Below are 12,661 nucleotides of genomic sequence, written 5' to 3'. Positions count from 1 at the left end.
TCAATCGCACGCGAAAACCAAGGCACCGGAACACACAAAGTGAGGAGAAAAAACGAAAACAAACGGAAAGAAAGACGAAAGGAAAAGAAAAACGAAAGAAAGAAAGAAAAGGGAATCGAAGAAATAAAAGGCGAAGAAAATGTGTTCTCCAAGTAAAAGGCGGGATATGGATGTCATGAAGTTGTAAGTTTATTATTATTAATTATTTTATGAAGGAATTTCCTTTTCTATTAAAACTGTTTTCTCTAATAAATTGATAACGATATTCGTGATTATTTCCCCTTTTTTTTTCTCATCTATTCGTTGTAATTTTGCATAGACTAGATCAGAATGAGAAAGGCTAGTAGTTTTGGGAAATTTCACAATTGACTGCTGCAAATCTGATTGATCTATGAATGACAAAAGATGTTCTTTTTTTGCATTCGTAAACACAAAGGGTGTGCACATAATGATGCAGCATTCATGAGTTGAATTGGTTCTTAATTAAGTTTCCACCTTGGGTATGATGATGATGATGATTATTATTTTGAAATTGTGCGAATCATTTTTTTTCCTTTTTTTATTTTGTAGGATGATGAGTGATTACACAGTGGAAACTATCAACGATGGTCTGACGGAATTCAATGTTAAGTTTCACGGTCCTAAAGAAAGTATGTTCCTTTCGTCACTCTGAGCATTCTGTTGACATATATGTCTACATTCGATGATTTTGTATGCTCAAATTTAGTTCTATTAATTATAATTTCTTATGTTTCAGTTATTTTAAGTCTCATTTTTTGTTGGTGAAGTATGCGCGCCGTTCAGCTTTCTTGTTCTCACAATGCAAACATTTGTTGATGCGGAAACTATCTTTGTGTCAAACGATCGCATTCAGCTGTTCGTCCACACCTCTGTTGCGCTTGTGCAATAGCCCCGTTTAACTGCTATTAATTTGATTTCGAGTAGATTTGGTCTTTTACAGTTTGATATCATGCTACTTGTGCAATAGCTGCAAGTTTGAGCGTGAATAGATGGGGATGATGCTTGTTGTTTACGGCTGTTTAGATCCCCCCCCCCACCCCACCCTCCACCCCACCCACCCACACATCTGCCAAGCGATGCGAACTTGGAGAAAGAGATTAAATATTTTATCTATTTCCTGGATAAATGAGTAAAAGACTGACCCAAATAAAAATACTAATCCTTATGTTAGTTTTCTACTCTTTAAAGACCCAATCGTACTCACTACCATGGCTAGTATTAAACATTTAGCTCAAAATAATTAACTTGCACACTTCTAAAGAATTACTGAACATTTGGCCATATTGTTGGTTTGTGCTAAAACTGTAAGTCAAACTAAATTTTGTTAGCATAAGAAGGTGGAAGAATTTAAGATGTCCAGGTGCAAGAATAAGACAATATTTTTTTTTAAATATAGTAATACACATACCTTCTACTCCTTAGTGACAACGCATCACAAAATGCTTTGCTTGCTTTAAGAGGGTCTATGAATCAGACTATGGGAGCTCAACTTTTGTGTTTGCAACAGGAAGCAAACTGTAACCCAGTTTCTAATTGAATTTGTGATTTTACTCATACTATAGCTCAGTCAAATGAATGTTTAGAAAATGAAAGGTAGCTCCAGGAACCCATGCATCTATCCAACACGAGCTGCCTATCTGGAAGGTGGATCACCTTAATCCTCCTAGACAGCTATTTATCAAAATGTCTTGATGACTGAAGACCTTAAGCAGGCTTAGGTGCCTGCTTGAGTCTACAAAGTCTAATTCTAATTAAGAATCCCTTGGAGGCGATTATATTTAAAGTTAAAACATGAAATGTGTCCATATGTGGAGGACGATATAATGTGCTTTTGCATTGTCTTGATTGCATTCGAAAGCCGTCTGTAGACTGCATTTCAAATTTACACTGACACACTTGTCTGCAGTAATTTCCATTGTCTTTGTGGAATGATGAGCTCTGAGGCTAGATGCTTGAAGAAATACTAGATGCTATCAGAGCAATTTTTTGGCAGATTTTTTTTCTTTACAATTTTCTTTTGACTTTTTTATAGACATTAAAATTCCACATCTGAAGCTTATAAGATGCATAAATAGGGATGACTGATTTGATTATGGATCTTATTGTATTTTGGGCCATGCTTTATCGTGATGAATTTAAGCACAGATGTCCAACTTTCATATTGTGATGTGATGCACTCTTATGTTGTTCAATCAACACTCTTATGTTTTGGTGCTTGCAGGTCCTTATGAAGGAGGGGTCTGGAAAGTCCGCGTTGAACTCCCAGATGCTTACCCATACAAGTCACCATCTATTGGCTTTGTGAACAAAATATTTCATCCGAATGTTGACGAGCTGTGAGCACTACTCACTTTTACGTAATAAGTGCAGTGTAATATGCTAAGAACATGAAATTAGGCCCTTCTATCAAATCACGAGAATCTTACTAGCTAAAGCAAACTTAAATTCTGTGAATTTCTTACTTGTTTGGGAACCTGGGGGGAAAGCTATCCTGTATCATATTCTTGGATGTTATATTGCTGTACATTCAATTAGTGATATTTATATTATAGTTCATTATTATGATTATTTTGTTTTTGGAAGCAAGATTTCACTGTTCAATTGTGTTTGCACTGGTTAGCTTCTGCTGCTTTTGATTCATCTAATGGATTTACAAAATTACAGGTCTGGCTCTATATGCTTGGATGTAATTAATCAATCATGGAGTCCGATGTTTGGTAAGACCTACTATTGGATCTAGCATGCTCACTATGACCATATAAATTGTGTTTAACTTTATATTGTGAAAGCAAGGGAAGGAAAAAAGAAAAGATAGAAAGTTGGTACCCAACTGAATTGAAATAAATAGTTTGTCACATGATTTGGTTGTTTACTTGTTTTCTTCCGTTTGTAACAATGGATTAACTTGAACTCGTGTTAATAAATGATAGAAACTTCTCTCAAACCCAACTTAGAATAAATAGTTTATCACGTGATGGTTGTTTTTTTCCATTTATAACCGTGGACTAGTAGGTTGAAATCAGGGATCAGAATTCAATGTGGATATGTTGTGCAGGGATAGTGCTTAATGTTTAGCGGAGGTGGTAAACTGAGTATTGACAGTGTCAATTAGTTTCTTATAGTCCTCATGAAATTAATTTTTGGTGTTAAGATGCAGAATTGAAAAGTTAACTTGTGCATCAGCGTGAACCAGAGAATAGATTTTATCTAGTAAATATGCTCATCATCCCATATTTTCACACGCACAGGGGCAATTTCAACATTTTTGTAAAGTGGCGTCACAACATTACAACATTCTTAATGAGAGTAAAAAATTACATTTATTCTCGATGAGTTTTCAAATTTCCAAAAAAGCACATAATCGTATTATTAGTAAACTATCAAAATATGTTTTTCTCAATGTCTCTAGGCAATCATTGAGCCAATTATTACCATTTCATTCTGCTTCTTACTCTTTGTCAACTTCACCGGATTCTAAGATCGGATCAGCGTGGATCTTTTTTAATGTTTTAATGGATATAATTGGAATGGGAATGAATGAAAATGTTTGCTAGGATGAATAAAATAGAGGTTTAGCAGCTTTGGCAAAGTGGGGTCACATGACCCCACTTTGTCAAAGGTAGATCTGCCTTTGCACACACGCACACACACACATGGTATTTGTGGAAAGATCTCATCTGCCTAAGCAATGTACACCTTGCATTCTGGCTCTTCTATATTCACACTTTTTTTAATCTTTTGTTCTCCCTTCTCACCATAGTTGCATTTTCTGCAGATCTTTTCAATGTATTTGAGGTGTTTCTTCCACAGCTATTACTTTATCCAAATCCGTCAGATCCATTGAATGGTGATGCAGCATCCTTGATGATTAAGGACAAGCAACAATATGAGCAAAAAGTAAAAGGTATATTCATTCTGAAAGGTTCCACTCGTCTATGTTCTTCTTCTTCTTGAAGATTCCACTCTCCCTCCCTCCCTTCCTCTCTCTCTAATGGTGTGTTTGGATGAAGGGTAGAGGAGGGGAAGGGGAAGGGAAATTTGGATTTAACCTTGTTTGGGAGTTCTATTAGGAGGGTAGAGGAGGGGAAGTTAGGGAAATTTTGCACTAAAATCTTACCCCAAATTGGGGGGTAAAGGAAGGGAAGGGAAGGGAAGGGAAAGTTTATCCTTCCTTCCCTTTCCTTAGTGATCTCCCAAACAGGACATAAAGGGAAGTCCAAACCTACCATTCATTTATAAGAAATAGGTACGAGGAGAAGTCCGAATTAGAATGTATATGCAGTATTCCTTCGTGACCATTTTAGTCATCTGAGCAAGAATTTGAGTGCTTTGCCATTGATACACTAGCTCTCTAATTAGTCATTTGAAAGGAAGTGAATACTACAAATCATGCAAGTTATTTTAGTTGCAGGATGTTAGGTAGTCATAATTCTACTATTACAATAGTGGTCTGAACTCTTCATTTTTTAAGTTATTGAGTATCCCATAGACTGTTATTCGGTAGTTTTATGAATGCAATTTTTGCAAATGCATGTTTTAGATCAGAATACGTAGAAAGAAGCTCAGAACACATAGAAACAAGCTCAAATGATACCTGGCTGTCACGCCCCGATTCCAAAGTGTAATAATTTGGAACGTAACTCGGCTGACAATGCAACCATTCGGCCACATTCACGCCTCTAGATCATATTGTATATAGATATAAAGTCAAAACTACACCACAGAGCATGTAACTAAGATAATAAAAGAAATATATAGATGAAGAAATCTTTAAAAGGACGGAGTCCAACTACAAGTTTACAACTATCATAATTGGAAAGGATAATAAAAAAATTACATCACAGTCTAAAAAAAGTCGCATGTGGCTCAAGAGAAAGTCTAAACTAAATAACTACCTACACCAACTGGCAACTGAACAGAAGAACTGTAGAACTAAAAGGTGATGACTGCCACTGGACTTGCTCCTCAAAATATTCTCGGTCCTACGAAGAAATAACAGTTCTCAAGTCTGGGGTGCGCAAACCCTAGGGGAGTCAGAAAACTCCCAACAAACATGTAAAATGAAGGAATTGTGTAAGTGTATGTAGCAGATATAAAAAAAAGATAAAAACTCAATTAAAGATGATAAAAGAAAATGCTAATTGTAGATATCATATAAGGTCTACCACAAGGCATACAAGCACATTATTATTATTTTAGGTGTTATTTGAATTAGAGAATAATATTTTTATGTATATAAATCGAGTTCCTATAAACCGTCCCGAGAACAATGCTTCAAGTCATGTATTGGCCCTTGGCCCTTATATATAACACAGGATGTCAAGATTGTGCATGAGTCCGCTTATATACACTTTATATTTTCCGTCCAAATTCCCTTTATTAAACCCCACATTTATGTATTTATTTTAAGTGACTGTATATGAAATGTTGCTCACTAACCACAAAGCTAACATGGAACGGCTTCCGTAAAACTATAAAAAATAATCGTGACCCAGAACATGTCCAATCAAGATAGGAACATAATCTAGTCGATGCTATTATATAATAGTAATAATCAAGAGAAAATCCTCACATCAGGATATCGATGTCGAGGGTGTAGCCATGCTATGATAGCACGCTTATGAATCATATTTTTAACGGAAATCATCTTCATGCACAGTCGGTCCTAATAAATGTCACTAGATGATCGAATATTGCATCATGCACAGTCGGTCCTAATAAATGTCACTAGATGATCGAATATTGTATCAGGTAATCTAGTAAGCATCAAGAGATCAAACAATATCATCATTTATCTTAACAAGAGGGAAAATAAATAATTAACATACTTGTTTAGTGTCACAATGGGTGAAACAGGTTTGATTTGATAGCCTAAATCTACAAAAATGGTTTTTAGTGAGCAAGGGCCCAAACGGGTTTGAAATTTGAGTTATAGACCCAAACGGGTCTGGTATTTGATATTGGACCCCAAGTGAGTTGGGTTTTAGTTTGAAAACCGATCCAAAAAAAATTTTGTGAAAAAGGAAGGCACTAGGATTCGAACCAAGGACTAAGGACTGATTGTAAGTCCCTTAACCACTATCCCCAAACACTTGAGCTGCCAACATATCTACAAAAATGTTGACATCTGCCACCTGCGGATTTTCTAAAGGAAACAGAGGAGTATGTGAAAATTAAAGCTAACGACAAATAAAAAAAATAATGATGGCTAAGAGACTTGAACCTGTGACCTAGGGTGTATAACCAAGCCACCTAACCACCAAGTCTAAGGTTCCTTTATATTGGACAATGGTTGTGCAAAAAACTATATACACAAAACTTTGGGTTATTAGTATTGAAAATTAATTTAAATTAAAATCCTTTGCCTACTAAAATATTTTGAAAACATATAATTCAGTTTGTACAAAATATCATATCCGAAATTTATATAAATAAACTATTCTTATTAAATAAGCAAACTTAGTTAGAAAATTTTCTTTTTCTTAGGACCCAAAAAAATAGGAACATGAACTCTTATTGAATAGTTCATCAAATAACCCTAATTATTTATCTAGCAAGAGATACAAATCATGAGGTCATAACATATAATATCATGATGTCAACTGCAAAGGAGTTATCCAAGTGCATAAGGTTATCTATTCTAGAATATGGACCTAACTTATGCATGAACTTGCAAGAGAAAATAAACCTCAATTACATGTATGCTTAATGAAGACTAACAGATAAGCTTTACACTAGCAATCAAGGTATGGATCATAAAAAAAACTACAAGGAAAATGTACCTATACGTGATTTAGAAAACATACAATAAACAACTAAGCCTATAAATCAAATAAAAACTAATATAAAATTCAACTAAGAAATCTTAAGATGAAGGGAAAACAAATGCTTGCCAATAAGACTGGTATTTGGATGACAATGAGATCCCCATTCATTCCTCTCCTAGCCTCTGCGCTTCTGTGTTTTCGATCACTAAGAAATTGAACTGATTGCATTTTTGTTCTCTATCTTGAAGGAGTTTGTGATGGTAGAAGATCAAAGAAAAAGGCTTATCAAGTAAAGATTGGGTTTGTTAGACTCTCTATAACCGAAGAGATTTTTTTTTGTTTAGGATCTATGAGGATTTTTTTCCTTTTATTTTATTTTTGGTTACAAGAAGACTATGGATTACTCTGTGGTTTCTCTAATGGCCCGTTTGGATAATAGAAGTATTGGAAGTAAGAAGTATGTTATAGAAGTAACTTTCAAAACTATGAAGTAGGAAGTAGTGGAAATAGCACTTTTTTTGTTTGTTTTATATATTTTTAGAAGTAATGAAAGTAGAACCTCTTTATCTTTCATTTACTTTTTTTGTTTGGATAATATTTGGAAATATTACTAGAAAGTAACTAACACATGTTGCTTCCACAATTTTAAAGCCACGCAACGCTCTTTAATTTGATCTAGCACGTTACAACCAACTTCATGCCGCTATGACCCTTTCACCACTTGAGAGCAAGAAGAATCCTTCAACCATATAGTTTCAAAATGAAATTTCCTCTCTTCTTTGGACAAGTTTGTGCACCAAGAACAATTGGAATATGATCTGGAGCGAGAGCATGATTTGTGAAAACCCAGGTGAGCTTCAGTAAAATAGTTCAACCAAACACTATTTCTGACAAAATGGTCAAGTCCTTCCTGTACAATGACACCACTACTACTCTTCCCAAACCATGTACACGTATTACCATTAAATCCAAGGTCAGGAAATCACGATCATTCAAAAGTTGTTAGAAGTTGTTAGAACTAATAAAGGAAATATTAATAAAAAATTTATTTATTTCCTAATTAATATGCATTTCAACTACTTCCGAGCTACTTTTGAGTATTGAGGATTGGAAAATTATTTTGGAAGTAAGGATGACACGTAGGCGTCACATAAGCGTTTAAGGAAGTATTGGAAGTAAGTTTTTCAGAAAATCAAACATACTTTTTTGCTTGGAAATGGCAGAAGTAGCCTCTACTTCTTTTACTTCAGCTACTTCATAATTACTTCCGTGCAAACAAACAGGTGGACATGGTTAGTTGAGATATCCCCTAGAACTAAGGTCATTGTTAATGGGCTTATTGGGCTAGGGTTAACAACTAATGGGCCCTTACCATGTCTCAAGCATAAGTTAATCTATAAATAGATTTATCCTCTAATCTATTTTGCATGCAAAAAAAATCTCAGTCATTACACTGGCTGATATGATTAGTGACATGAAAAATGTAATGTTGGATTACTTCATCATCTGGACTTTTGATAGTGTGATTAAATGCATTGTTTTGTCACTAAAAGCTTAGGGAGTTAAGAATAACCTGATAGTCCATATTTGGGCATGAACCTTGGAGATCCTCTAATGGTACAAGGAAAGGAAATATATGCATCGATACTAGCCATATGAAAGAACTTTTTGTTCACAATGGATAAAACCTTGAATATCTGGCCAATAGATACTCCACTACAACATTCTTCCTTGTGGATTACCTAAAAAGGATAATGTGTACTCATAGTTAGTCTATATCAAAGGAAGATTGCTCATTGATAGTGAGTCTAATTCAGACTGCAACAAGAACGAACGAGTTCAGCTTGGTGATAGTTGCACATAGATAACTTAGAGGGTGTTTGGTGGACCTTTATTTCTGCTCAAAGTAGTTTTTAAGCTAGCTTTTTCATATCTACATGTTTTGTGACATCTCAAATAAGGTAGCTTTTAAGCCTTATTTAAAAAAGCTAATGGGTTCCACAATTTTTCAAAAACTAGCTTATAAGCTCATCTAAATAAGCGTCAAAAAATAAACCCTCCCAAGCACCCTCTTAATACTTATATCAGAAGCTTATGCTTTGGATATCTTGTTGGTAATAGATGGCAATCACAACCAGTACCTCATAGAGCCCCATCCCTTGGTGGACTACTATCAACTATACCATCTTTTCATCAAGAAGAAGTATATTACATGTTGAGATTTTTCTGGCATCAGGAATTGTATGAATTTTGTGCTTCATCATGGGCAATTTCTCTTGTTGCTATATATACTTTTCTTAATCAACAGATTTTAAAGGTGAATAGAGGTTTGTATGGGTGTAACTTTGTCAGGTTTAGGTTAATAAAATCAAGGCTATTATAGGTGTCATGACCAGATGACAAGTTTGTGCCTCTACCTTCGCTTGTTTAACTTGGTCAAGGTTGATTGTTGTTACATGTGGATGTTAGATGATTGATGAATGTGTTCATTGTTTTCTTTTCTGTACGTGCGTTTGAAGTATTTTTTTAGCTTCTATTTAGCATCATATACATTTTCTTGGTTATGTTTGAAATGGTGTCCAGGTTTAAATATATTGCTGGGTTCTACAGGGTATGTGTGCAATGCTTGATGATTACTTAACAAGTGTTATCACCTGGATTTCTAAAATGATGTTAGAATACAGAAACCTGAGTAAAAATTAAGTTTCTAAAATCATCATTTATGGCATAGGCATCCTCTCATTTATCCCCAGCCCAAACTCTCATAATTTGAAGAAAAAAAATGTCACAAATTCGTCATTTATGATGCAGGGTTCTTCTCGTTAATCCCCCAATCTACCCTTTTATAATATGAAATATATACAATCTTGGACTTCTGTAAGCCTCCCAACAAAATCTGAGGTCTTGTTATATTTCTCGAGGACAATGCATTATGAAACTCCTGTGTTCATTTTTTATGTCAAGTTATATTTGGATAGGTCTGTTTACTAAATTAGCCTGTCCAGTTTCATGTCCAACTTGCAATATGTTAGAATGCTATATTTTTATTATTATAAAATATCAAAATGTTCACCATGTCTGTTAGTAACAAGCTACATTTAACTAATTAATCCCGCAAAAAGGAATATGGCATCCTTATGCTGAATAATGTAGAAAGATAATCTAACTGAGGTGTTTTCTGATGTCTGACTGCTAGCTATGCAGTAAAATAAGATGTAGTAATTTTCTCAGATGGTGATGTATTGTTGCCCAATGAATTCGACTTTTTTCATTGATGCAGAGTTTTTAATGATCCTTAATGTGAGAGCTCAATATTTAGTCCCACATCGGATGTTCACATCCAAACAAAGGCTTTAAAAGAGATAACCTATGGAGTCAAGTGCAACATTAGTTGATTTTGGCAGTTGATCAAGCCACACAATGTGTGGGGTCCTACAACTTACACTGCTCCGACGGGCTCACAGGCCTGGGACGTGTCACTTAATATATATATAATACTAGAAAGTGATTTTGATGTACTTTTGACACAATCATCATAACACATGGTTTTGAGATAATATCGTCTCAAACAATCTGAAACATGTCATTCACGCTGATGCTTTATTCAGATCACTTGAACCTTAGATTTATCTTCTTCATGAATAAGGTGCATTTAGAACACAATCCTTTGACAATCCTTGGTTTTATTATATTTTGCATTTTTTGCTAACAGAATATTGTGAGAGATATGCAAAGAGGGAAAAGATCGATGATGCTTCTTCAGATGAGAGCAGTGATGGCGAGATAACTGACGATGGTAGCGGTTTTGATGATGATGACATTGCTGGAAATTCAGACCCCTAAATTAATGACAGTAGTGTGTACACATCTATCAGAGGATAACCTTTTACGTACAGCTCATCTATTCTTATGTAGGACCAACCCATAATTATAATGTACAATTGGCAAAATTTTAATGTAATACAATTAGGCGCGGCATACATGTGTAGAATTTTATAGCCATGTGTGCTGGCAAAGCATAGCAACTTAGAGGACGAATGTAAGTTGTTACTATTATTCTTTATGCATCTTATTTTCAAAGAACAGGCTACAATTCGGTGGAAGCGCGATATAAATATGGTACAGTTTTGAAGTATTTATTCATTTTTGCACCGAGATACTTAATTTGTCGATCTGAGGATCATAGACATTGCATTTTCATAAGGATGTTGTTGGTCTTTTCAGTTGAATTGCATTTGCATAAGGATGTTGTTGGTCTTTTCAGTTGAAGAATGTGATAGCATTGCATTTACTTTCTTATGCTTAGAATTTAAATTTAAGACAGTCTATCAGAAACTTATGTTATTGATGTCAAATTAGTGGTGAATGACGATAACAAGGAGAATTTTTATAAAAAAAAAAACCCTTTTTAAAGGATAGTTAGTTAAAACGACCGTTCTGCTAAGTATTTAGCAAAATCGACCTCTTTTTTGGGCAGCTCAGCAAGTCCGGCAAAAAAGAGGTTGATTTTACAAAATAGGATCTGGCAAACACAGTCCCATGTGCTTAGCTGCAGCGCTTGCTAATCTAAGTAGTGGATTATTATTCATAGGGCGTAAGAGGATGGTGATCGGTTTGTTGTGTATCTCGGCCTGTCCCTGGGTTGAGTTCTTGGTTGTGCAAGTCTCGATCGAACGTTCGATGTGCTGGGAAGTTCACTTCCCCAAGGCTAACTCCATCTGTTTGCGGACTCGGAATACACTGATGCCAGCTTTTCATATTTTGCAAAATCGATCTCTTTTTGGTCAGTCTTGGTGAGCTAGCCAAAAAGAGTTCGATTTTGCTAAACATTTAGCAAAACGGTCGTTTTTACTAAATATTTTTCAAGACGGATCTCTTTGAAAAAAATTCTCATAATAACAATAAGAGCAATTTTTTGATGAGTTTACCGATTGACTTTTCCCCTACGCCCTTGAGTTTGACATAATCTTAAGATACAGGCATCGTTGTCAATTCCCGAGTCTGCAAGTAGATAATCCTATCATGTAGAAAGTTTGACAATTGAGTTAATGTGAATAAAGTTTTGGAGTATTCACATATTGTCGCTTGTATATTATGTATTTTTCTTTCTAGTGTTTTCCCCCTCTCTACCCATGAGAATGCTTCAAACTTGCCGGATGTTTTTCGTGTTGGGAATTTAACGTCTAAATCCCTAATGCAACAGAAACGCAGAATAGAGAAAAGTACACAAGATTTACGAGGTTCGGCAACTGCCTACGTCCTCGGGAGCCACACAGTCAATTTCTTATTAATCAAACAAGAAATTACAAATCAAGAGCAGATCCCAAACTGAGATCTCTCAAATGAACACTGTACCTACAGTATTAATAATCAAAGGGAATAAACCCTTTCAATTTTCTGTCTCTCTCTTAAATCCCTTTTCAATCTCCCCTCAATACACGGTTGAGAGCTGGAGATGAAAAACCAAAATCGCTGCTGCGATTTCAAGGTTGGAGAAGAGGAACGCTGCTGCGTTTTGTGCCGCTGCCAGAGAAAAAATCAGAGGAGGAGAAGCGACAAACCCTAGGGCATCGAGGTTTGCTTTTATAGGCGAATACGATGGGCTGGCGACAGCCTGTCGCCAGCGCACAAGCTGGACGCGAAGGTCGGAGCGTCTGGACGCGATCGTCGGAGCTTGGACGCGAGGGTCGGTGTCCCAAACGCGAGGGTCAGATCCAAAAACGCGAGGGTCGCGTTGCCCACACGCCGAGGTCGGGAATCGCCAAAATTCGAACTCGCCTGCTCGAGCTTAACCTGGAGCTTTCGCCGTCGACTTCGCCTAAGTCGACGCCCACGCTCGCCTGCGTGGTTCTCAAGCTCGTCGGAGCTTCGCC

At 35.9% G+C, this 12,661-nt stretch overlaps 1 protein-coding gene across 1 annotated transcript; it reads left to right on the top strand.

Annotated features, from left to right (window-relative positions):
- LOC109840316 (ubiquitin-conjugating enzyme E2-23 kDa-like) lies at positions 32-10,927 on the top strand. Its single transcript, XM_020408903.1, has 6 exons — positions 32-183; positions 571-650; positions 2,243-2,357; positions 2,686-2,738; positions 3,797-3,925; positions 10,501-10,927. Exons 1-6 carry the CDS (start codon positions 140-142, stop codon positions 10,629-10,631), a joined length of 552 nt encoding a protein of 183 aa, XP_020264492.1. The 5' UTR covers positions 32-139; the 3' UTR covers positions 10,632-10,927.

The sequence above is a fragment of the Asparagus officinalis genome, chromosome 5, assembly GCF_001876935.1.
Source record: "Asparagus officinalis chromosome 5, Aspof.V1, whole genome shotgun sequence".
Lineage (NCBI taxonomy): Eukaryota > Viridiplantae > Streptophyta > Magnoliopsida > Asparagales > Asparagaceae > Asparagus > Asparagus officinalis.
Note: the sequence above shows the minus strand (reverse complement) of the source record. Positions and strands in the feature narration are given on the sequence as shown.